The 26,539-nt window shown below is 34.1% G+C and overlaps 1 protein-coding gene across 1 annotated transcript in view; it reads right to left on the reverse strand.

Annotated features, from left to right (window-relative positions):
* Positions 1–362: 362 nt before the first annotated feature.
* Positions 363–26,539, reverse strand: part of LOC143223998 (transcription factor RFX4-like) — a 43,418-nt gene continuing 17,241 nt past the window's right edge. The window contains exons 8-17 of the mRNA XM_076452464.1: positions 20,965–21,065; positions 14,552–14,758; positions 13,298–13,392; positions 9,083–9,200; positions 8,280–8,423; positions 6,854–7,009; positions 5,557–5,635; positions 3,705–3,810; positions 2,563–2,654; positions 363–2,111 (exon numbers count right to left, since the gene is read on the reverse strand). Coding sequence (XP_076308579.1) covers positions 1,856–2,111; positions 2,563–2,654; positions 3,705–3,810; positions 5,557–5,635; positions 6,854–7,009; positions 8,280–8,423; positions 9,083–9,200; positions 13,298–13,392; positions 14,552–14,758; positions 20,965–21,065 — 1,354 coding nt within the window. The 3' untranslated portion in view covers positions 363–1,855. The remainder of the gene's footprint in view (positions 2,112–2,562; positions 2,655–3,704; positions 3,811–5,556; positions 5,636–6,853; positions 7,010–8,279; positions 8,424–9,082; positions 9,201–13,297; positions 13,393–14,551; positions 14,759–20,964; positions 21,066–26,539) is intronic.

The following is a 26,539-nucleotide window of genomic DNA, read 5'->3' on the forward strand; positions in this document are numbered from 1 at the left end:
AGAACACTTAATAAAACCTAAATGGAATATGTGTCTTGACGAGTGTAATTTGAACAAACATTTCCTTGTAAGTTCTCTAAACGTTTGTATATCTGGAAAAGTCATTTAAATTAAGAGATAAAGAAAATAAGGTACTTCTCCAAGTATTGCAAGTATAAATGTCATGAAAGTTTGTACTGACACCCCTTAATAAAATCTAAATGGAAAAGTCATTTGAACAAGCACAAGGAACAAACTGTAAGTTCTCTAAAGAAAAGTCATTTAAACTAAGAGATAAAGAAAATAAGGTACTTCTCCAAGTATTGCAAGTATAAATGTCATGAGAAAAAAGGTTAAAGAGCAAAAATACTGTCACATATGTCACTGGTATCAAAATATACATTTTATTGAAATATAAACTAAAACTAAGAAAATCTAAAATTAAAGGAAAACCTTATACTGCAAATTAAGAGAGAGAAAAACACTTTCACAATACCTGCATTTCACAAATGTATCTTAACTGATAAAGCTACTTATTTCACACTGTCAAAATTAGTATAGAATTTATCTTTTGTCAAGCATAATCACGTAATCTTTCTATATTTTAGCGTAAGTGTTTTGCAAGTATGCCTTATGTATTTATTATTTAATGTTAATCAAAAATTGTAAGCATCTTTCTTTATGCTTAAGTGAATGGTATATAAGACAAGAGCTAAAAGACTATAACTTTGGTCATATATCTTTGTCTACTCCTTTGAAGAGGGAGCGATCTTTCTCAAGGGGTGACACAGATACTTGTACTAATTGGCATGACTCGAGGGTCTCTACGTTTTTTACTTAGAATAACTGGTAACGTTCATACATAGTCAGAGAAGCGTGATTTAATTCGCCTTGTTCTTGACCTGTGCGAACGTCTGAGAAAATCTCTTTATCCCATTAGCCAGTTGATGTCAACAAAAATGGAGAATCTGTTTAGTTGGAATAAACATATACACTTTATTAAATAAATATTTTGTTTGTCTGTGTTTGTTTATACTTTACAGCCCATGTTTCACGTTATCTTTTGCAGTATTTTCAGAATATACATTCTTGTGGGTATTTTTAACTATCTGGCGGATATCGATGTTCTTCAACTATGTACAAGTTGGAACAAACTGAACAAAATCATAGCTTTATAAAAAACACTTAGGAAACATAAAAAGTAAGACATAACTGAGAAAAAGCAGACTTAAAAATCTACAGAAAACTCCCATAGAAAAAAAATGAGTGAAACGTTAGGGAGAAAAACAATCCAAAAGGAAATTAGGGTAGAAAAATCTAAATACCTGTCGAATTTTCCGATTCTTTGTCCATGAAACCTTGGCTATAAACAATATAAGATTATTTGAATACAGCAAAAACAAAGGTTTCAAAATCTTAAACTTATTTTCATGTAATATCCGGCTATCCAATGGTTTACAACACCCACCAGTACATTTTCATTATGATTTTTTAAAACTTGAATTCAGACTTGAGCATTTGAATACATATAGCCTTGAATACAATATAAACATTTTATCTAATTTAATTTCTATTAGATAAGCATTTTAATTTCTTTACAGTTAAGTCACAAATTTGGGCCTGGCAGGGCCTGATAGTCAGGTTTCTAAACTCGCAAGCTGTGGGTAGTGAATTTGAATACCTGCCACAAATATACTCCCCTTATTGGGTTGCTGACAGGGCCAGCCATTCAAGTCTAAATATTTCTTAGCTAATTCAAAATGCCCGAGCGGTCGACACCAAACTTAAATAAGATTAAGGTCGAATGAAGAAGAAAACAGTTAACTTACAAAGTTGATTATGTATAAATACGTGGGGGTGATTTCCCCAGTTTAATTTAAAGTTTAACCGAATTGTTCATATTTTTCAAGTGAATGTCGTCGTACTGGATGTTCACACACACTACATCTAGTGGGTATTGTTCTCTTAAGCCTGACAAGTCTTCACTTGATAGATCATGAGTACACTCAGTTATGTCGTTCTGGCAGGAAGCGTTGTTGGTAGAGTAGACTATAGTGGGGTAGTGATGACTTGGATAACACACACGGTCATTCGGTTGCCTTCCCGAAGTGTATTGTCCGAAATAACCACATCTACAAGAGAAAATATTCTGAATTTTATGAATAAATAAAACTTTACTCGCATTTTAAGAAAAGAAAAATTAAAATAAAAACTTTGGTTTTCTAAAAGTCACAAAACCTCATTGAAGGATAATGAATTCACTGTTACGGTGATTCTGGTTTTATACAAAACAATAATATATATTTAAATTACAAGATAGACACCACAGTGATTACATTTTAAATATAGACGGCAGAAATGGATGGAACACGAACCTTTCCTTTTAACCCTATAAGAATATGCTTTTTTAAATAGGGAATTGAGACTAAGGTACATTTAACACGGCCAATCGCTATTTCAGCTTTGAAGTCAATGGTTACAGCTGATAAGACGTCCACAGTCGTCAATGCCACCTGAGTATTATTTTAAAAACTGAAATTAGATTTTTGTTCATTTACATTGTACAATTTCGACAAAACTCACCCAGGTTCCTGTAAATTCGTTTCACACGTATTTCTAGTATATTGTTGGTTCATTGGGTCTTGAAGTCGACGAACTTGGTCATCTAATACAAACTTTATAAATAACAAACTTAAATTATTTTTAACAACAAATTATTGTTTGCACCAATAACAAACTTCGATTAAAATAAGTAAAATTTGTATTTCTAATTAAATAATTTAAATGTTTTAAATCGTTTCTAATGCCAGAGTACGTTAAAATTAAAGGAACTATATAAGTGTCCTCAAACTGCCTAAACAAAGCAAACATTGCTTCATCGTAACTCGACAATAAATAATTTATAGAATTTTTACGTCCTCTCACTCCGTTTGTTAATTACCTTAAAATTGTGTTAGCGATTTGCGTGCGTTAACACTACAGTTCTAATGTGTATGAAATTAAGTTAATAAGGGAGATTATTATAACCAAACTATCGGAAATGTTGTAGTTCCTAAAAGTGTAGAAAAATATCTTCTCCCAAGATTTTTACACATAAATATGTTATTAATTTGTCTGAATAGATTTTGTGATCTCTATCGACCACAAAAATTAGGATTATAATATTGCTGTTCCCTGATGTAGTAGATATACAGAACAGTAAATCCATAAACACAAGAGACAGTTTTATTCTAACCTAATATTTCGCAAACCTACCGAACAGTAAAACTATAAACACTTCAAACAGTCTAATTCCAACCTAATATTTCGCGAACCAACCGAACAGTAAAACTATAAAGTATAAACAATTGAGACGGTCTTATTCCAACGTAATATTTCGCGAACCAACCGAACAGTTAAACTATAAAGTATAAACAATTGAGACGGTCTTATTCCAACGTAATATTTCGCGAACCAACCGAACAGTTAAACTATAAACACTTGAGATAGTCTCATTCCAACCTAATATTTCGCAAACCAATACATCTGTCGTATTAATTGTGTGCAGAGCGATGCTCGACTCAGTAAACAACAATACGATCCATTACACTTTAAAACATCAATACTTTACTTCTCGTTTAATTCTTCAACGTGTCAGTAAATACAACTTTCTGTTCTTGATACAGATGTTTACTGTAATAAAGTTCTTTTATACCAAAACACACTTCGTCACTAAACCAGCAAACCTGATCTGAAGGCGACTGTTGATGAAATCTGACATCTCCTCTTGCTACCACTGTAGTATGTGTCCAGCTTCGCCGATAGCCATAGCTTTCTGTTTCACTCGAATTACTGAAGAAGAATATGGAACTGATCAATCACAAGGTTATATAGACAGTTATAAAATCTTCACGATACAGAGAGTTTAACATACACCTTCATCGTATACTACAACTGTTTTGTGCGTTCGGTGGCAAACGGACAGAATTCTCATTATCAAAAATTACTCACCTTAATAAACTGGAGTAGTATAATATATTAAAACTATTAAAAAAAAGATAATGAACTTTCTAAACGATTTTCAGTTGAGCGACATAAGATAGTGTCTGAATGTTTCCAAAGAAAGTAACATACGGCAGGTGCAGTACTCTTCTACAATTTGTTGTGTAATGGATTTACTGTTATACATTTTTTAATATCTACGTTTCTTTCAGTTTAATGCATGTAACGTATGTTGTTAAATGTGTATTGCGAAAGTCACGCCTGTTCTCTAAATTTCTAGAAGATTCTTTAGAGTAAGAATCAGTTACATGTTTAATGAAAACACTAACGCATCCTCGAATATTGTTGAACTTTCGAGAATCTCGCCTAATGAGTATAAAAACTCGCTGTAGCAAGACGCAGAAAGACAGAATAGAATATTGATGATCAGATACAGTCGATGTACTACAAGCCTCGGAAGCTATAATTGTGATTAACGCTTATTAATTGGACCAGGAACGTTATAAACTTTTCAATGATGCAATACAAATTTCCAAGAGCGTCTCACTACACAACTTATTTTTATTTTGTTTCTCGATGGCTCAGAGGAAGGTTTTAGGGTTTAAAACGCTAATATTCAGGGATTGACAGCTACGGCGCACTCAACATTGATAACTCACTGTATAGCTTTGAACTAAACCAAACATTCAGTGTTTTTATCAACTATGATTAAAATAATCCTTAATTGTTTTTCATAGTTTGTCACCTGAAAAGAAATAAATTAAGAGAGAAAATTGTGTGCATCGGGCTTGTTGGCAAGTGTCATAAATTTAATACATATGGACGTTTAATTAACTCTTAAACTTAAATTTCCAGCTATTTGAAATCGCAATATGTAACGTGAGGAATATAATAAATTGGAGACTTGTCGGAGGTAAATTATAATTCGTAACGGTTGTCTAATCTTGATCACGAAACTTGGAAGCACGAGAGGATAAATAAATATATATATGTGTATATCCAAATTATCATTCGGTGCGAAGACATCTCATCATCAAAAGCAAAGAAAAATAAAAGTTATTTTATTTTTATTTATCTTACTCTGATTCAGCAGGTTATATCATTGTTTTATACTGTTATTATTCCACAGCTTGAAATATTAACAATCAAATGTGTTTCAGAATAACTATATTTTCTTTTTTTAATGAAACAATTTGTATGCTTGTAATGGAAACGTAAATATTTAAACTATTCTCTCTACTCCAGTACATAAATATTTAAGAAACTATTGTTTTGACTGTAGTACACAAACATTTCCAAAAAGAAAAATGAAACCTACTCTTTCACGTGAAACCGATTGTTGTACAAACATGTTAGAGTATCATTCTATTTCCACGTATTTTAAGTCCTCAGATTATTATACACGTTTTGATAAATTGTTTCACTTGTATTATGTACATAATGAGAAATTATGAGTCTTCCCGAAAATTCCACGAAGGAACAAAAGTCACATTTGCAAATGAAAAAAAAAAAAAACATATATAGAAAAAGCAAATTCACTTATTGAATCGATTTAAGTCTTGGAAAGGACAAACCAAATTCGTTTTCATGTCTTACCTTTCGTAGTAGTTTCCAACATTCCAAGAGTATCCATTCACCATCTGATCAGCGTTCTGTAAAGGTGGCGTTACGGTCACTGTTTAATACAACATAGATCATGTTTTTTGTTATTAAATCTCTAATGCAACTGAAACAGTAAAATTTGTTCTTGTAAAACAAATTTCACTCAAAGATTAGATGAGCGTCTTTTTAGTGGTTTTTTTTACAAACAGAGATACTAGAAATTTTACGATAATTTTATAGAATGCCTATCTAGGAAATAATTTTTCATGTACACAAAGTTTCAACAAAAGTCTAGACGTTAGAATTTATTTATGGTCCAGACATAACTCATTGTCTTTATGACCCTGAGTAATATTGCTGAACAGTACAGAAGACATTCTTACTATTCGATTTCGCTTTCTAGGACTATGATTCCCGTCCCGTTTCTGCAAAATTGTCCTCCTCTCTATGGAGCATAAATGCGTTATAATGCGCCAAATCCACCTATTTAATTATGGCAACTCAAGAGTTTGCAGAGTTTGCTCTTAATTAATTGCTCTCTCTCTAGTCTATCAGTTCAAAGTTAAAGATGGCTATAATGTTTATAGCCCTTATGTAACTTTGCGTGAATATTAGAAACACATGAACAAGATTTAACCTTCTTGGGTCCGACATCTCCAAATAGCTAGGACGCTCTACTCGCTTCTGAGGGTCGTGGATTCAAATCTTCATCCCACCAAACATGCTCGCCCTTTCAACCGTAGTGGGGTTATAATGTTACGGTCAATACCACTATTCGCTGGTAAAAGAGCAGTCTAAGAGTTGACTGTGATGATTAGCTGCATTTTCTCTACTCTTTCAATGCTAGACCCGGCATGGCCAGGTGGGTTAAGGTTTTCGACTCGTAATCCGAGGGTCGCGGGTTCGATTTCCCGTCAAACCAAACATGCTCGCCATTTCAGCCGTGGGGGCGTTATAAGTGCGGTAAATCCCACTATTCGTTGGTAAAAGAGTAGCTAAGAGTTGGTGATGGATGGTGATGACTAGCTGTCTTCCTTCTAGTCTTACACTGCTAAATTAGGGACGGCTAGCGCAGATATTCCTCTCGTAGCTTTGCGATAAGTTCGAAACAAACAAGCTTAGCCATCTTAATTATACTATGAATTTCATAAGTAGTTCACGATTTGTTATCCAAGTATTTCTGCCTTCTTCAAATACACATACAATAATAATTATTCTGCCAATTCAAACATTCAGTGTTTTTATCAACTATGATTAAATTAATCCTTAACTGTTTGTCGTAGTTTGTCACCTGAACTATCGTTGGAGTTCCTTTGCATCAATGTGAATCCAGGAGCTTCTGGTACTGAAGGACCTTCTAAAAAACTCTCGGGGCCTGTGTGAGTCTGATTATCTACAAGATGGCGCTGAGGATCCTGAAAACCATGAAAGTCGAAAGATTCCGTACCTGTAAACAAAGCTATCAAGTTGAATCTCTTTCGGGCTAACACTTGATTTATCAGTAACATTTAGCAGTACATTTTCATTCATTAACGTTTATTCAAGTTTTTACTTCAATGCTTTTATTGGTACTTACAAATAAGGTTATAATAAACAAATCAAAATCATTTTAACCTGTATTGTGAAGGACACGAACTGAGGACGGGGTAGAAGCTGTAATCCCCCTAACGCCCAAAGAAGATTAGGACCTAAACATATAACAGCAGTTTTGAGCTTTCACTATGTTTGTTGTAAAATCCAATCTTATAATCCAATGCCAGACTATATATAGTTGTATTTTCACTTTAAAAATCCAACAGAACTTCCTTCCAGGGCCGTTAGATTCTTTAAAAGCTTGATCTCTTTAAATCATACCTTAATAGGCATGAAGGACCTACGCATGATGCATAGATAAAAACTTGTATATTGCTCCATCGATTTCACACTGTTTTCTAATGATAAGCAACGTCATGACGTCAGCTAACCTTACTGTTGTTACCGGTAAAACAAAATCTCTAGCCTAAAATAATATCGTTTTTGTCAGGTGACAAAGACTTATTTTTTTTACCTCTTTTGAAAATCATTATGAAAACATTTTTTTTATTTTACTTAATGGCGCTTGGTGTATTTACATGTCTATATAAACAAACGTCAGTATGTGTGTATACATGTCCTGGTTAATCAGCACCAAACTTGACACAGAGTTACAGGATGACGCGAGGAAGGTCGTGGGAGGGGTTTAACTCTCCATCTAATTTTGGAAAAAGCCACCAAATCAGCACAACTCGACACAGTGATACAGGATAACATGAAGGGATTAGACCCCCCGTTTAATTTCATATTGTTTCTTACAATTTTGGTCGCATTACGTATTTTTATCGCGCTTTTAATATTTACTTTGTTAAGACAAAAAAAAAAAAAAACGTCCCCCGCTGGGATAGCGGTAAGTCCTCGAATTTACAATACTGAAATCAGGGATTCGATTCTTCTCGGTGGATACAGTAGATAGCCCGATGTGGTTTTGGTATAAGAAAAACACAAATATATTTAAAAATTAGAAGCACAATTTTTTAAACTCTTGTAACAACTGAGTTTTATTTATTATATTTTATTTAACTCCAGTTAGTATTTTATATTCATATTTATATATATATATATACATATATACACATTCATTATTTAGACAATAGAAGATATATCGTCTCACCAAATCTAACGATTTATGAAACAATGATTACCTCCAAATCCGAAGTTCGTGAAATCTGGCGGTGAGTTAGTGGCAATACCTCTCAAGAAAACCTTTATCTGGTCCTCCATATGTATGTTTTCTATCAGGAAAATTATGTAGTCGTCAAACATCAGCCTCAGGAGATGGAAAGAACCTAAATAATTATAGAGCATTAGATTGTCAATTAAATTAGACGTCTGATTAAATTCATGAAGCTAAATTTGTAAATCAACTATATGTAATCGAAAAGCTAGAGTATCGCTTCAACGTCAGGAACGGTTAGCGCAAATAGTCCACAAGCAACTTTGCACGAAATTCAATAAGTAAAGAAAAGGGTGACTTGGCTGGAGTGTGCGGAAAACAATTTAAGTACGGGTTTTAGCAAGAAAGATATCAATACTGCAGATCAAACTGTTTGTTTGTTTGAATTTCGCACAAAGCTACTCAAGGGCTATCTGCGCTAGCCGTCTCTAATTCAATAGTGTAAGACTAGATGGAAGGCAGCTAGTCATCACCACCCACCGCCAACTCTTGGGGTACTCTTTCACCAACGAATAGTTGGATTGACCGACACATTACAACGCCCCACGGCTGAAAAGGCGAGCATGTTTGGCGCGACGGGGATGCGAACCCGCGACCCTCAGATTACGAGTCGCACGCCTTAACACGCTTGGCCATGCCAGGCCAGATCAAACTGTAACTGATGAGTGTTCTAGAATAACAACGTATTTTTATATTACAAATTGGGTACTTTTCTGTTGCAAACGAAAGAACCAAATGTTAATGATACGTTAAATAAAGGCATGAACTTACCGAAGCTAGCAGCACTGTGCAAAGTCATGTCCCTTATAACATGTGTTCCAAACGCTGACCACATCAGTAAAAACTGGCGGGACAGTTGACGTACTGGAATCTTATTTCTTGCTGTTGGCTAGGAAGAAGAAATTTATATTTATGAGTGAACGGGTTTGATAAGGTTCTGGCTCAGATATTATGAATTAGTTTGGTAAGGTTCTGGCTCAGATATTATGAATTAGTTTGGTAAGATTCTGGCTCAGATCTTATGAATTAGTTTGATAACGTTCTGTTTCAGATCTTGTGAATTGGTTTGATAACGTTCTGTTTCAGATCTTGTGAATTGGTTTGATAACGTTCTGTTTCAAATCTTGTGAATTGGTTTGATAACGTTCTGTTTCAAATCTTGTGAATTGGTTTGATAATGTTCTGTTTCAAATCTTGTGAATTGGTTTGATAAAGTTCTGTTTCAAATCTTGTGAATTGGTTTGATAACGTTCTGTTTCAAATCTTGTGAATTGGTTTGATAACGTTCTGTTTCAAATCTTGTGAATTGGTTTGATAATGTTCTGTTTCAAATCTTGTGAATTGGTTTGATAATGTTCTGTTTCAAATCTTGTGAATTGGTTTGATAAAGTTCTGTTTCAGATCTTGTGAATTGGTTTGATAACGTTCTGTTTCAAATCTTGTGAATTGGTTTGATAACGTTCTGTTTCAAATCTTGTGAATTGGTTTGATAATGTTCTGTTTCAAATCTTGTGAATTGGTTTGATAAAGTTCTGTTTCAAATCTTGTGAATTGGTTTGATAACGTTCTGTTTCAAATCTTGTGAATTGGTTTGATAACGTTCTGTTTCAAATCTTGTGAATTGGTTTGATAATGTTCTGTTTCAAATCTTGTGAATTGGTTTGATAACGTTCTGTTTCAAATCTTGTGAATTGGTTTGATAAAGTTCTGTTTCAGATCTTGTGAATTGGTTTGATAACGTTCTGTTTCAAATCTTGTGAATTGGTTTGATAACGTTCTGTTTCAAATCTTGTGAATTGGTTTGATAATGTTCTGTTTCAAATCTTGTGAATTGGTTTGATAAAGTTCTGTTTCAAATCTTGTGAATTGGTTTGATAACGTTCTGTTTCAAATCTTGTGAATTGGTTTGATAACGTTCTGTTTCAAATCTTGTGAATTGGTTTGATAATGTTCTGTTTCAAATCTTGTGAATTGGTTTGATAATGTTCTGTTTCAGATCTTCTGAATTGGTTTGATAAGGTTCTGTTTCAAATCTTGTGAATTGGTTTGATAACGTTCTGTTTCAGATCTTGTGAATTGGTTTGATAACGTTCTGTTTCAAATCTTGTGAATTGGTTTGATAATGTTCTGTTTCAAATCTTGTGAATTGGTTTGATAACGTTCTGTTTCAGATCTTGTGAATTGGTTTGATAACGTTCTGTTTCAAATCTTGTGAATTGGTTTGATAACGTTCTGTTTCAGATCTTGTGAATTGGTTTGATAACGTTCTGTTTCAGATCTTGTGAATTGGTTTGATAACGTTCTGTTTCAAATCTTGTGAATTGGTTTGATAACGTTCTGTTTCAGATCTTGTGAATTGGTTTGATAACGTTCTGTTTCAAATCTTGTGAATTGGTTTGATAACGTTCTGTTTCAGATCTTATGAATTGGTTTGATAAAGTTCTGTTTCAAATCTTGTGAATTGGTTTGATAATGTTCTGTTTCAGATCTTGTGAATTGGTTTGATAACGTTCTGTTTCAAATCTTGTGAATTGGTTTGATAACGTTCTGTTTCAGATCTTGTGAATTGGTTTGATAACGTTCTGTTTCAGATCTTGTGAATTGGTTTGATAACGTTCTGTTTCAAATCTTGTGAATTGGTTTGATAACGTTCTGTTTCAGATCTTGTGAATTGGTTTGATAACGTTCTGTTTCAAATCTTGTGAATTGGTTTGATAACGTTCTGTTTCAGATCTTATGAATTGGTTTGATAAAGTTCTGTTTCAAATCTTGTGAATTGGTTTGATAATGTTCTGTTTCAGATCTTGTGAATTGGTTTGATAACGTTCTGTTTCAGATCTTGTGAATTAGTTTGATAACGTTCTGTTTCAGATCTTGTGAATTGGTTTGATAACGTTCTGTTTCAGATCTTGTGAATTGGTTTGATAACGTTCTGTTTCAGATCTTGTGAATTGGTTTGATAACGTTCTGTTTCAGATCTTGTGAATTGGTTTGATAACATTCTGTTTCAAATCTTGTGAATTGGTTTGATAACGTTCTGTTTCAGATCTTGTGAATAGGTTTGATAACGTTCTGTTTCAAATCTTGTGAATTGGTTTGATAACGTTCTGTTTCAAATATTGTGAATTGGTTTGATAACGTTCTGTTTCAAATCTTGTGAATTGGTTTGATAACGTTCTGTTTCAAATTTTGTGAATTGGTTTGATAACGTTCTGTTTCAAATCTTGTGAATTGGTTTGATAACGTTCTGTTTCAAATCTTGTGAATTGGTTTGATAACGTTCTGTTTCAAATCTTGTGAATTGGTTTGATAACGTTCTGTTTCAGATCTTGTGAATTGGTTTGATAACGTTCTGTTTCAAATCTTGTGAATTGGTTTGATAACGTTCTGTTTCAAATCTTGTGAATTGGTTTGATAACGTTCTGTTTCAGATCTTGTGAATTGGTTTGATAACGTTCTGTTTCAGATCTTGTGAATTGGTTTGATAACGTTCTGTTTCAGATCTTGTGAATTGGTTTGATAACGTTCTGTTTCAAATCTTGTGAATTGGTTTGATAACGTTCTGTTTCAGATCTTGTGAATTGGTTTGATAACGTTCTGTTTCAGATCTTGTGAATTGGTTTGATAACGTTCTGTTTCAAATCTTGTGAATTGGTTTGATAATGTTCTGTTTCAGATCTTGTGAATTGGTTTGATAATGTTCTGTTTCAGATCTTGTGAATTGGTTTGATAACGTTCTGTTTCAAATCTTGTGAATTGGTTTGATAAGGTTCTGTTTCAAATCTTGTGAATTGGTTTGATAACGTTCTGTTTCAGATCTTGTGAATTGGTTTGATAACGTTCTGTTTCATATCTTGTGAATTGGTTTGATAACGTTCTGTTTCAAATCTTGTGAATTGGTTTGATAACGTTCTGTTTCATATCTTGTGAATTGGTTTGATAACGTTCTGTTTCAAATCTTGTGAATTGGTTTGATAATGTTCTGTTTCAGATCTTGTGAATTGGTTTGATAACGTTCTGTTTCAGATCTTGTGAATTGGTTTGATAACGTTCTGTTTCCGATCTTGTGAATTGGTTTGATAACGTTCTGTTTCAAATCTTGTGAATTGGTTTGATAACGTTCTGTTTCAGATCTTGTGAATTGGTTTGATAACGTTCTGTTTCAGATCTTGTGAATTGGTTTGATAACGTTCTGTTTCAGATCTTGTGAATTGGTTTGATAACGTTCTGTTTCAGATCTTGTGAATTGGTTTGATAACGTTCTGGCTTAGATTTCTTGAATTGGTTTGGTAATTTTTGGCTCAGATCTTGTGAATTGGTTTGGTAAGGTTCTGGCTCAGATCTTGTGAATTGGTATGGTAAAAGTCTCGGTAAGCTCTTTTAATAACAAACAGTGACCAAGGGTCAACACAACCTCTTTGTAAAATACTTTTGTTTGCTGTTAAACATAATGTGACATAGTGGACTATCTCTTTCGTGTTTACTTCTGGTATCCAACCAGAGTTCTACGTTATGAGCGCCGGGAACGAGAGCATGATTAAGTCTCTTTAGTCGTACATTTATGTGCCAAAATTTCAGCTCAAAGAATGACAAAAACATGTTTTTCAAATATTTAAAAAAGGAGTTACGAGATAACATTTCTAATACTTATTAATACTTTCAACATTAATTGTTGTTTTTTCTTACAAATAAATAAGCAGTTAGAAGCATGGCAGTTATCAACTGCAAAATGTTGTACTAAAATAGTCGCTTAGAGTAGTTTCTATGTTTGTTAAGTTAAGTTTTTAAGTAATCAGAACAACGTTTCTGTTAATATAATCACTCGAAGCAGTTTTCACGTCTACCAAAACAGTGTGTATACTAATACAACCGTTCTGAGCAGTTGCTAAGTCAAACAAAACAATATGATTTTTGCTGATAGTTTACTGAAATTTAATTGATTTAGATATTCAGATACAATTACATATATGTACTTCAGATACTTACCAAGAGAACACATCTGTTCACTAATGTATTCAACCACTCTGTGAAAGCTTCTATTGGTGCCTCGTCTTTTATTAAATACTCAAATTCCTTCGCCACTAAATATATAAGAGAATAAAAACAAATGACGAAATATAATGAAGTGTTAAACTCTGGTGTTGATATATAATAATAATAAGTTTAAAGGAAATATGTTTTAGAAAATAAAAAACTATATTATTCTCTGCCGTATAAGACGGCAGATTTTTATATTACTTTATAAATTTATAAATTAGTATACTAACACTGAGATTTTAACAAAACGTGAAACTAACATGTAAAAATAAACTAAATTATTGATGTAAATAAATTTCAAATAATTTTAAGAACATTATAGAACCTTGAAAATTTTAAAAATATTATTGATTTAAATAGAAAATTTTAAATGTAAAAATGTACTTAGAAAACATTATCAGTGAAAGTTTTCGAAAGGTTAAACAAAAAACTGAACAAAGTTTGAGCACGAAAATGTAAAAATGGATGAAAAATTAGAATGGAAGACAGTTGTAGAAATTTAAATAAGAAACGGTGGCTTGAGAAATAATATATAAAACTATCACAATAATATATAAAACTATCATAATTAATGAAGCACTGGAATTTAATTAATTACAGCTAGCCGTAAAAAGCATGACAAGAGAAGCTTAGAAATGTTATATAAGTAGTCATTGGCACTCTGATGTTTAAAATGCAATTTTTTTTTAAATGTAGATCATATTACTAAAATTATAAAACTTTCAACACAGTGCTTAATGAAGAAATACCGAATAATGCGAGTCCAATCCGCTAGGCGTTTTACCTTTATTCCCGGGAAGCATAAAAACGCCGATGTTACTTTCTAACTCACGCCTACGAAACATTAATCACTGATACTCATATATAATATTTTGTTTTTAAAATTTAATGAAAGAACACTTGAATATTCATTCACAAAAAGAGGCGAACAAAAGAGAGCGCTGTTATTACTCATAGCACAGTCGCTCCTGTACTAGAAAATTTAATCAGAATTCCACATAATTTAACAATAAAAGTGATTGAAGAAAGAACTTTGTGAATTTTAAAGAATAAAACTCACAATATTACTGAGATTTTACCGCCTCCCTGATAATCTGTCTAAAACATTTGTTTGTCAGTAATAAGTTTAACGGTGTACTAATTTTTGCGATGAATAGTTTTGTGAAAGTAAAACTAACAACAACAAAATCTTAAAGTACTTACGATTTAATATGATATCAAAAGTTGTTCCAATCTCATTTTGTTCTATACTATACAAAGTTTCCCGACAGATGGCAGCAATATCAACCTGTCTCCAGTCATGCAGCATCTGTCCAATGATCTCACTGTTTTGCACAACCATTCGAGAAGCTTGAGCCAAGTGATTCAACGACATCTGTCGTCGAATAACTTGTATAAAATCTCTAGCAACTGAATAAAAAAATTATTCATTTGAACAAAATATTTTTATTTTCGAAACACATTCTTACAAATATAATTAAAACACAAAATTTTGAAAAATCTTAATTAAATAGCAACATTTCTGTCGCTTATAAGATTTCTAACTTAAGGAACAATGCACGACGTTTTGAAAGTGTCATATAATTCATCCACCGACTTGGAGACAACACTTTAATGCGTAGAAGAACTAGATTAGATTAGCGGAGCGAAACGAATTCCAAAGATTTTATAAATATGAATAAAGATTCTCCCAGGATGCACCACCAAAAAAACCACTATTGGTTGTCACACATTCAGTAACTAAATACTAGTCCATTTCTTTATAGCTCCTTCTTCCTAATTTGGCCCGGCATGGCCAAGCGTGTTAAGGCGTGCGACTCGTAATCTGAGGGTCGCGGGTTCGCATCCCCGTTACGCCAACCAAGCTCGCCCTTTCAGCCGTGGGGGCGTTATAATGTTACAGTCAATCGCACTATTCGTTGGTAAAAGAATAGCCCAAAGAGTTGGCGGTGGGTAAAGATGACTAGCTGCCTTCCCTCTAGTCTTACGCTACTAAATTAGGGACGGCTAGCACAGATAGCCCTCGAGTAGCTCTGTGCGAAATTAAAAAAAACAAAACAAAACAAATCTTCCTGATATTAGAAATTCAATGAGTGCTCGTAACTACTTTAGTTTCTATGTCCATTTATTTCTCATACTGTCTGCACTTTGCCTTCGCACAGATTGAAATATGAAGTATATATGTGTAAGTACTGGATAACTAATCCCATACCAGAACCAACTGAAAACTGAAGTTTCGACCTAGCTGTACTAGTGAGAGTTATATACATAGTTCGAAAATGAAAGTGTGTGTTTTTCTTATAGCAAAGCCACATCGGGCTATCTGCTGAACCCACCAAGGGAAATCGAACCCCTGATTTTAGCGTTGTAAATCCGGAATCTTACCGCTGTACTAGCGGGGGGCGAAAATAAAAGTCGTAACTGGTCATCATGGTCTAGGATTTAGTAGCCTCTGTGAGAAGATGAGTTTTATTTTACTTTCTGTATCATGACGAAGTGGCAGAAAACCCCAAGTCACATATACATGCATATTTATCTATAAATAATTATTTTCCTCTTAATCATTACCCCATAAAAATTAGGGCAGTAACAAATGGCTGTAAAAAGAGACTGATGGATAGTCTTGAGCTCCCAAAATGTCAACGTTTCAGGAACCGTTTTCCCGCTAATCACCGACAGCTCCTGTGTATTAATGAGTTTGTTTGTTTGTTTTGGAATTTCGCACAAAGCTACTCGAGGGCTATCTGTGCTAGCCGTCCCTAATTTAGCAGTGTAAGACTAGAGGGAAGGCAGCTAGTCATCACCACCCACCGCCAACTCTTGGGCTACTCTTTTACCAACGAATAGTGGGATTGACCGTCACATTATACGCCCCCACGGCAGGGAGGGCGAGCATGTTTAGCGCAACGCGGGCCCGCGACCCTCGGATTACGAGTCGCACGCCTTACGCGCTTGGCCATGCCAGGCCCTATGTATTAATGAGATGAACACCTTACGAAACAACGTTAAGTTTCCATTACACAATGAACACTTGGACCAGTCAAGGTGTTAACAAGTAATTAACTGTAGCGACTGTCTACTGTCTGGTAATGAAGTTGTTCACCGTCTGTAACACCCTGCGCAACAAAGTTAAATCTGTATTACACGATGAACATCTGCATTACTGAAGATCATGTAACGGTTTTACCGTTGTACGTTAATTTTAATACATTACTACGCGTGTTTCAGTTTGATGCATGTGATGTATATTGCTGGCTGTGTGTTGCGCGAGTCTCACCTGTTCTCTAATTTGTAGAAGATTCTTGAGAGTAAGAATCAAGGATATTTGTTTTACGAAAACGCTAGCATGTTTTCGAACATTATTGTTCTAGAATCTCGGTTGATTGGTATATAAAATCGACGCACCGAGATACAGTTATGTGTTATTGGTCAGCTACATTTCGTGTCCTATAGGCCTCGGAAGCTATACTTGTGATTAACGCCTATTGATAGAAAAACTACAGAATTGGACCACAAACGTTTATAGATTTCGAACATTACAAACCATTCAACTTCAATGAATTAACGTCGAACATTAGTATTTCTACTAGGACATTAAATATCTTCGCCTGTAAAAAACAACCTTCTAAGCGTTGTCAGGCCAACTAAGCTAGTTAGTTTAAGCGAGGTGTGGCGATATTAACTCCGAATTAATTTGGTCGTTGTGGACCATGATCTTGGATAAAATATTCAGTTCTAGAATGAATATAAGAATCAGTACTGTCTGTAAGTTTGTAAAACTATTGTACATAAACCATCATTTGTAATAACTATTAGTAATAACATTTATTATAAAGAGTATTATTTTTGGTTTTTGTCTGTATGTTAAAATATATTTGTGTTAAGAAAGAAAACTGTGTGTATCAATCTTGTTGGTAAATAACATAAATTTTAATAACATTTAATTCACTTCTAAATTAAAATTCCCTGTTATTTGAAATAGTAATACGTAATGATGAAATAGGTCAGTTTGCTTAACTAAATATCATAAACCTAATTAATTGATTTCAACTTACACTGAAAACAATAAAAACGTTTTTCAAGTACTTGTTGATATAAATAGAGTCTGGACCATCATTATATCTGTTGTATCCAAGTCAGCTTGGTTAACCCTCGTAGTTTAAAACTCAAAAGTTTGTAATTAATTTATCGTTAAAAAAGAATCAATTACACCAGTTAATTGAATAATATATAATAAGTATTGCACAGCAAAACGTGTTGTGGTACTGACTGTCTTCATCTTTGCTGACACTTCTGTTAACATACATAGAACCTCAAGAAAACAAAATGAGAGAACACCAAAGAGTGAGTCAAGTTCCCCGAAATAGTTTGCCAAACATACCACGTACCTGTGACTAATAAAGGTTCTCAAACTGGTAATGTTTCATCTGACTACCCAGACTGATGTTAATGATTCATCTGACTACCCAGACTGATGTTAATGACTCATCTGATTACCCATATGGTGTTGATTCATCTCTCTACCCAGACTGATATTACTGATTCATCTGACTACCTAGACTGATAATAATTAATCTGACTAATCCAGACTGATGATCATTCATCTGATCACCCAGACTGGTGATGATTCATCAGACAACAATAATACTCAGTTTCCAGATCTTTTCACACGATTATAAAGCATAGTCCTTCTTCACCTATGTTTTGCAGAAAAAGAACAACAAAGACAACGTAAAGATTGTCGATAATTAGTAAACATGTTTACTATGTGTAGCCGATGCTGTTGCTTGTTTACATTCACACACCATTCTCTCTGATTATTTAATGATTTTCGCTCAACCTTAAAATGTTTGCAGACACTTCTTGTTTGCCTGATTTTTTCTCATTATTTCCCAAGATATTTTATATTTGTTGCACATGTTATTATTTCCGAATCTTTCTTTCCATTAGTAACGTTTCCTTTTGGCTCCTAAGTTATATATAGGAGCTGAACGAAATGGAAAAACGTTTTAAGGCACAGTAGCTTTAAATCCAAATAAGTAACGTTGAGACGAACTGGGCCCGGCATGGCCTAGCGCGTTAAGGCGTGCGCTTCGTAATCTGAGGGTCGCGGGTTCGCGCCCGAGTCGCCCCAAACATGCTCGCCCTCCCAGCCGTGGGGGAGTTATAATGTTACGGTCAATCCCACTATTCGTTGGTAAAAGAGTAGCCCAAGAGTTGGCGGTGGGTGGTGATGACTAGCTGCCTTCCCTCTAGTCTTACACTGCTAAATTAGGGACGGCTAGCACAGGTAGCCCTCGAGTAGCTTTGTGCGAAATTCCAAAACAAACAAACAAATGAGATGAACTAAAATTTTAGTACATGATTTAAAATCACGTAGTGGACGAAATTCTTAAATCATAGAAGGCATCATAATTTGTTTTTAATATTGGTAACTGTAAAATATTATGATAGTTTACTCTAATTTTACTTTAGTGTTAGTTCATTGTAAAATATTACTAAAATACATCATAACATTGTTTTACTGCCTCGTCCACTAAAATGTTACTATAATACATCGTAATTTTGCTTTAATGTCAGTTTTCTGTAAAATTTTGCTATAATACACCTTAAGCCCATTTTACCGGGGCCCGGCATGGCCAAGCGCGTAAGGCGTGCGACTCGTACTCCGAGGGTCGCGGGCCCGCGTCGCGCTAAACATGCTCGCCCTCCCAGCCGTGGGGGCGTATAATGTGACGGTCAATCCCACTATTCGTTGGTAAAAGAGTAGCCCAAGAGTTGGCGGTGGGTGGTGATGACTAGCTGCCTTCCCTCTAGTCTTACACTGCTAAATTAGGGACGGCTAGCACAGATAGCCCTCGAGTAGCTTTGTGCGAAATTCCAAAAAACAAACAAAACAAACAAACAATCATTTTACCGTAAAACATCAGTGCTTAGGTTATTCCTTGTTGTTTACAAAATATATTGTTTTAGAGAGATTATAGTTTATTTGTAGTTTATTATACAAAGACATTTTTTTATGTACTATGAAACTTTCTTTTTAGTTTGTTACTAGTTAACCACACGCGTCGCTAGACACTGGCACACAGGGGCCCGTGCCTAGTTGGTGTCTTAAAAAAAATCAGAATAGAAATCCATCTCCACTTATTTTCTCAGGATCCTTCGATGTTTAGCGCAGATCCCTTCCTACTTCTCAAAAATTATTTTGTTTGCATTGTTATCGAATATTAGGTAATAAACCTTGTTACTTTGTCGCATAACTCGCAGTATGTTAAATTTTATCCATTGTCTACTAAAATTGTTAACGTATTAGCATAACCTTTTTGTGCAATACCCAATTCAAGATGTAATGTTAACTTGTATGTTTTCACTAGCTTCGAGTGGACATGAATGATACACAATACAATTCCGCTTAGCAGTCGTATACACATAGACACATGAACTAATGTTTATCTACAAAACTCTTAAAATAGGCTTACAGTTGTGTCTACAATTCACTAAGCCTAGCACTGTCTGGTCTGTAAGTTTTGTATTTATGATGTTTAGAGTGGAGAGGTACTTAGGACTTGGTTCATCATGTATTATTAGAAAATCATGATCGATGTCCTACCGAAACGTCAAAAATTTTCTCGCCTGTGAGCTCGAGCACTGAATCTTTAAAGCACCTAGCGACGCTTCTGTTGTTAACCTTAATAACCATTAAAGTAGTGCCGGGTTCACAAAGTTATTTCGTGTACAGTTTATTAGATGATGGATTTTTCAAAAATCAAGACCTCAGATTACACTCCCATTTACAGGTAACTTTCTGGTAAATTGTCACTAAGTGTAGATTTTTCTGGATAAGCATACAGAGTAAGGATAGGTTTCTGGGCGTAACGAACGTCGTCTATGGCAAAGCACCGAACATACTAGGTACAAGATAAGTCTTACTTACCTCGTGTATGTTTGCAGAGCATTTCAAACAATCCAAAGTTGATTGTTAATGCTCTATTATTCCAGTACTGTTAATTTTTTTTTTTTATTTCGCGCACCATAATGGAATTTATAAACTATGCTGCCACATCCCTTACGTAATTATGTAGTTGTTTTTTTTCCCGCACGACGTAAAAAAGCCCGTGGGTTACACATTGAACACACTTTATTACACCATTAAGATACACTCACTGACAGAAGGCCCGGCATGGCCAAGCGTGTTAAGGCGTTCGACTCGTAATCCGAGAATCGCGTGTTCGAATCCCGGTCGCACCAAACATGCTCGCCCTATCAGTCGTGGGGGCATTATAATGTGACGGTCAATCCCACTATTCGTTGGTAAAAGAGTAGCCCAAGAGTTGGCGGTGGGTGGTGATGACTAGCTGCCTTCCCTCTAGTCTTACACTACTAAATTAGGGACGGATAGCGCAAATAGCCCTCGAGTAGCTTTGCGCGAAATTCAAAAACAAAAAACAAACACTGACAGAAACTCTAGCCTACTGAAATGTTTGAAAGTAAAAAGCCTACTGAGTCTCTCTTTAGACTTGTTGTAAGCCTAGAGACCACTTACGTATAGCTACATATAGAACAAATAAAACCCTGGACATCACCACACTGAGTAAAAAATTATTTTAAAAACTCACCTTCCAGTTTCATTCTTCGAAGATTTTCCGGAAGGTTAAAAAGTGCCGAACGCAGCCAATAGTCGTATTCATGTACAAAGTTTTGTATAATTTTTGTTACACTGACAAGAAAAAAAGATTATAAGAGACAGCTTGTGATATAAGTAAGACATTGACGGATCATACTTTATAGATAACAAAAGAAACAATAAAAGACATGATAGGTAAGTTGAGCCCGGAAGTTAAACTAAAAGGTTTTGAGGTACGATACCTTCATTAAATAACATTTGATAGATTATTACTAATTTTACGTTTCTATTTTGTTTTGTTTTTCACCGTAAATATCGTACTTTTAAAAAATTAGATTTTTACCAGAGAGATTCCGTAACCATATACGACATTACGTAAAGTGCAGACTTGTTTAGCTTATCAAAAGTAATAAAACATACAGATTTTTAAATGCATTTACCTAGTCACTAAAGTTACTGTTGCAACCGCTAGTGTTAGTAAAGAAAATTCCAGTTGACTTAAATCAAACTTTAAATCAAATATACACTTCGCATTCTTCAATATCTTTTTAAGCACAAAAAAACTTCTCAATGAGCTGTCTGAACTATCTGCCTACAGCAGATATATGGTCAGACTTACCATTGAGTCACCAGAAGGTTCAGGTTTCCTCTTTGTTTGATTGAACTCTTTGACACAAACAATTTGACCAGTTGGTGATGTAAGAGCACTAAGATGGTATGTTAGTATGTCAACCATGGCTCATATTCCAAAACCAAAAGAACGAATTAGTATTTTGAGGAAAGGTGTGATGAATAACCTAGATCAAATAGTCGCTACTGTTTCAGGACCGATGCAAACATGCCTCAACACTAAAAGAAGTTTATCTTCATAACGTGAGCTACAATGGCAGAATGGCAAGACAGATACCATTACTCACTTCACATAATATCTTATCTCGACAGTAGAAGACATTACAGATGCATTTACAGCCTTCTGACTAACATACTGTGTTCAGTCAGTGAACGGATTCAGGATTTGGCGAATATCCTGTAGGAACTTTCGTTTAACCGTATAAAAACCCCAACAAAATAAAGCGGTATTTCTGTTACAGCGTACGGTGCGAATGGACAACCAATGTTGTTCAAAACATCCCAGTTATCAGGCACGGCTTTCTTCCTGCCTCCACCAATGTCCAGTTTACAAGACTAAATGGCCTTTTGCCTGTCTCCACCAATGTACAGTTTACCAGATTAAACAGTCCTCTTCATGTCTCCACCAATGTCCAGTTTACCAGATTAAACAGTCCTCTTCCTGTCTCCACCAATGTCCAGTTTACCAGATTAAACATTGTTTTCCTGTAAGATGGTTCGCTGCTCATCCGACCCGAATCCGAATCACAAAATGATAACTTGAAGGTCAGGGCATTACCAATTTCCCGTGACCTGACCAGACGATGATATCGGCCCAAATGAGTATCTCTGCGAATCGTCCCAAACAAACTACTTCGTCAGGATAGAACAGCAACATCACAAGCCTTTATAATAAGTCTTGTAAATACGATGTGTAACGTGTTTCTTCCTTAAACGTTCCAAAGTGTAGATTCACTACATACTAATGGGACTCTCGCACTCTTTCTTTTACGCGTGTTTAAAAACACGGCATTATTTCTGAAGTGAATGTATATTTACTTACTGGTAGGCTGCGTATACAGTTTTCATGTCATGAGAAACAAAGAAAAAAACGCAACATTTTTATAAGACATATCTCTACTTTTTAAAACCAAATAGAAATCGAACGTTACTTCCATTTAACTAGAGAAACTGAACTAATGTTAATAGCGTTTTAGACAAGGTAATGAATGTATACATAAACACATGATAACAACGTGAGTTATATCTGACACAAAGAGTTTGACTGTGTGGGTATTTGGGTATTGATGTTGTTAAATACCCAGGAGGGTCAGGTACATTTGACCTCTTCCTCCCTCCCGAACGATTATAGCGTCTGTCTTTAGGTTTGTTTGTTTTTTTAAAGCTTTGGGCCAGAGTAAAAGTATAACATCATACTCAGGTCCATTTCAGGGCTCAGTCCATGCATGGACGAACAAGAAGTTTTTTTTTGTTTTTTTTTCCTTCATTTAATTTTTTTCCATATATATATTTTTTTTTGTATTTTCATATATATATATATATTTTTTTTTGTATTTTCTCCTTTTCTCGATTGAGAGAATGCTACTACTACTTGTAGTAACACACACAAAAAGAAAGTAATAATAATTATTATTATTCAATACTTGAATAATAATTCAAAAAGAGATAAAAAAAGAAAAAAAATGATTAAAAAAGAAAATAATAATTATCAAATATAAAGAAACAAGGACTAAGTGTCTAGTGCATAGTGGCCAGCTTGTGTTACATTTCTTAAATATATGTTAAAAGGGGAGAGGTATTTAGGACCATTTACATCATGTACGTGATATCTGTCGAGATCACACATTAAGTCATTTTTATGCCAATTCTTATTGAAATATTTTAGAGAATTATGCAAGAGTCTTTCAGCTATTGTATCTATGTTTGCATACTTGTGCATGAATGTGGTTGAGGTGCTACGTGGTACTTTATATGCTGAGGTTAGTACAGAATTTTGTATACGTTGAAGTTTCTGTACATGTGTGGGTGCTATGTTAATCCAGGCAGGTGATGCTGACACAAAGAGAAACTTTCTTGTCTTGTCATTCAAATAAAATTCTTTCACAACAAACTACTCAATCAAAACGAGAATCACCTAGTGATTTAAATGTTCAGTGATGTAATTATTAATTTACCCATTAAAGCTTAATTACCAATTTAATTGGACAGAAAAGAACCTCAGTTGCTTGACCCTTCGTACTGATTAGAGTATTTAATCATTTGGAGCGTTATAATCTCCATATTTGTACAGGTGCGTTCTTACTGAACGAGAGCGAAAAAAAACACACAAAAAAACACGAGAGTGTACAACGTATATTAAACGCATGCGCAACATTCACCAGAAATGAGCGATCTGTATACGCTATTTTGCATGTAGATAAGTGTCGTGTAATCGCGCAATCCCTAACAATTGACACGAATAATAAAAGTGTGCTTGGAATATTCGTTGGACAACTTTAAAGGTTCAGATATATTGCCTTTGCTATGATACCATTGGAATCAAAATGTCACTTCAACTCAGAAAGAATATAGACAACGTGTTTGTCATTCAATTTAGTTACTATGGGGTGTCCTTCCACGCGTTTAAACAGATATTTTAAAGAGAATTTTCTCTTTCTGTTTATGTTCTTTACATCTTTATTTTTCAAAAACCGGTCAGAAGAAGATTAGTTCTATTACAAAACCTAAAAGTAACATTAAACGTGCTATCACGTATATTCAGCAACAAGTATATTTATACTTGAAAGAATTTTGAGCTAAAGTGATGTTGTCATTTGAAGTAATAACTTATGATTGGGTAATCTTGAAATAGTGGTGACTGGCTTCAAAACCTCAGTTGGAAGCCATTGTAACAAACCAAAAACTACCAACCGCTAGTACAAATACAAGGCTCAAAATTTCTAATCACGAAACACCAAACGTTTAACATAATATAACACAAATACATAATAACATAGTTTTAAAATAGTCATTTGTGATGTCAAAAACAGTTTATTAATAAAACAATCTCTGATGTTACACAAATAACATTATTAAAGCGTTATGAACTGTATCAGTAACTTGAAATATACACATGATTACTACAAATTCGTCAACAATTATTTGTACATAAGCCTGTTTTTGTGTTTGTTATTTTAAAAGTAGAAACACTACCAATGCAAAAACACAACACATTAGATACGTAGTACACAGATTTGATGACATTTTGTATCAATGCAAGACATTAACATGTTAAATACATAGCACACAAACTAATTGATAACTTGTTTCAATGCAGAAATATCAGAATGTTAAACACACAGTACATAAATTGGATGACAAGTTGTGTTTTTTAAATTATAAAATTTAGATGATTTCCACATGAAATTACAAGTAAAAATTACTCAACACTTGAACAACTGTTTTATTTTATGTACATGTGATAAATTATCTTAATTCATTGCCTTACATCACACTATAAAATTCCTAGTAATACATACTTAAAGAACAGCATAGTTTTTATTTAAATATGTAGTTATGAGCTTATAAACTATGAAAAAATTGTATATTATATCGGAAGATAGATGCTGTTAGACAGTATACTTTCAACTGAGTGTTATTATGAAATAAATAAGATGGATTTCTAAAAAAATGAAACCTTATAATTTATTAAAACAGAGTAAAGTTAAGAAATGAACCTGGTAAATTTTTTACAAGTTTAAATCATGATATTGATTTATATAAAATGTAACTAGAATAATGATAACATCATTTGCTATTAACCCTAACCTAATGGTTTACTAAAACAATTTGACTACTAATAATAAAACGAATGACTATGAAACGTTACATGACGGTTAGTTAAAAAAGGTCCAGCATGACCAGGTGGTTAAGGCACTCGACTCGTCATCCGAGGATCGCGGGTTCTAATTCCCGTCACACCAAACATGTTCGCATTTTAGCCGTGAGGGCGTTATAATGTAACGGTCAATCTCACTATTCGTTGGTAAAAGAGTTGCCCAAGAATTGGCGGTTGGTGGTGATGACTAGCTGCCTTCCCTTTATTCTTACACTGCTAAATTAGGGACGGCTAGCACAGGTAACCCTCGTGTAGCTTTGCGCGAAATTCAAAACAAACCACACCAGTCAAAACAACTTGAATAAGAATAATTATATGACTTGTTTTAAAATGTAACCTGATAATTTAGTAAAACAAATGACAATAATACAAATTGCAAAATTTTATCAAGTCGACTTAACATCAGTAGATGAAGGCACCTGATGATATGAAACATCTCTGATAATTTGTTATTCTTGAAAATCACGTTAAACTCTCCTTTTTTAAGGTCCTTTAAAATATTAGAATTATGATAAAAAGATCTTGAAAGCAATAGTTACAACAGGAGTAACAATCACATGCAGGAAAAAAATATTTAATTACTGTACTATCATTTTTTAAGAGAATACTTTTTGCGTTAAAAATAATAAATCCAAACAAATGTTACTATTGTAACGATTACATTTCTTGGTCAAGTCATTATATATATATATTTAAAATAGCTAAACTTTATATTGCACAAAGTGATAATATGTGTATGTTTTCTTATAGCAAAACCATATCTAGCTATCTGCTGAGTCCACCGAGAGGAATCGAACCGCTGATTTTAGCTTTGTAAATCCAAAGACTTACCATGTCCCAGCGGGGAACACGAAGTGATAAGATACATGGAATGTTTTTATTATTATTTTGATTATTTAGACTCACTAACTTTGATCGTTTCAAATAGGAGTGATTCATTAATCTTAAGAGATATCCGTGAAGACGGGAACCGTTATAATTATACCCCGTATAGAGTTAAATAACCAATAATCTAATTAACAAGCAAACTAAATCGCAAGTCAATAATACAGTATTTTTA

The sequence above is a fragment of the Tachypleus tridentatus genome, chromosome 8, assembly GCF_004210375.1.
Source record: "Tachypleus tridentatus isolate NWPU-2018 chromosome 8, ASM421037v1, whole genome shotgun sequence".
Lineage (NCBI taxonomy): Eukaryota > Metazoa > Arthropoda > Merostomata > Xiphosura > Limulidae > Tachypleus > Tachypleus tridentatus.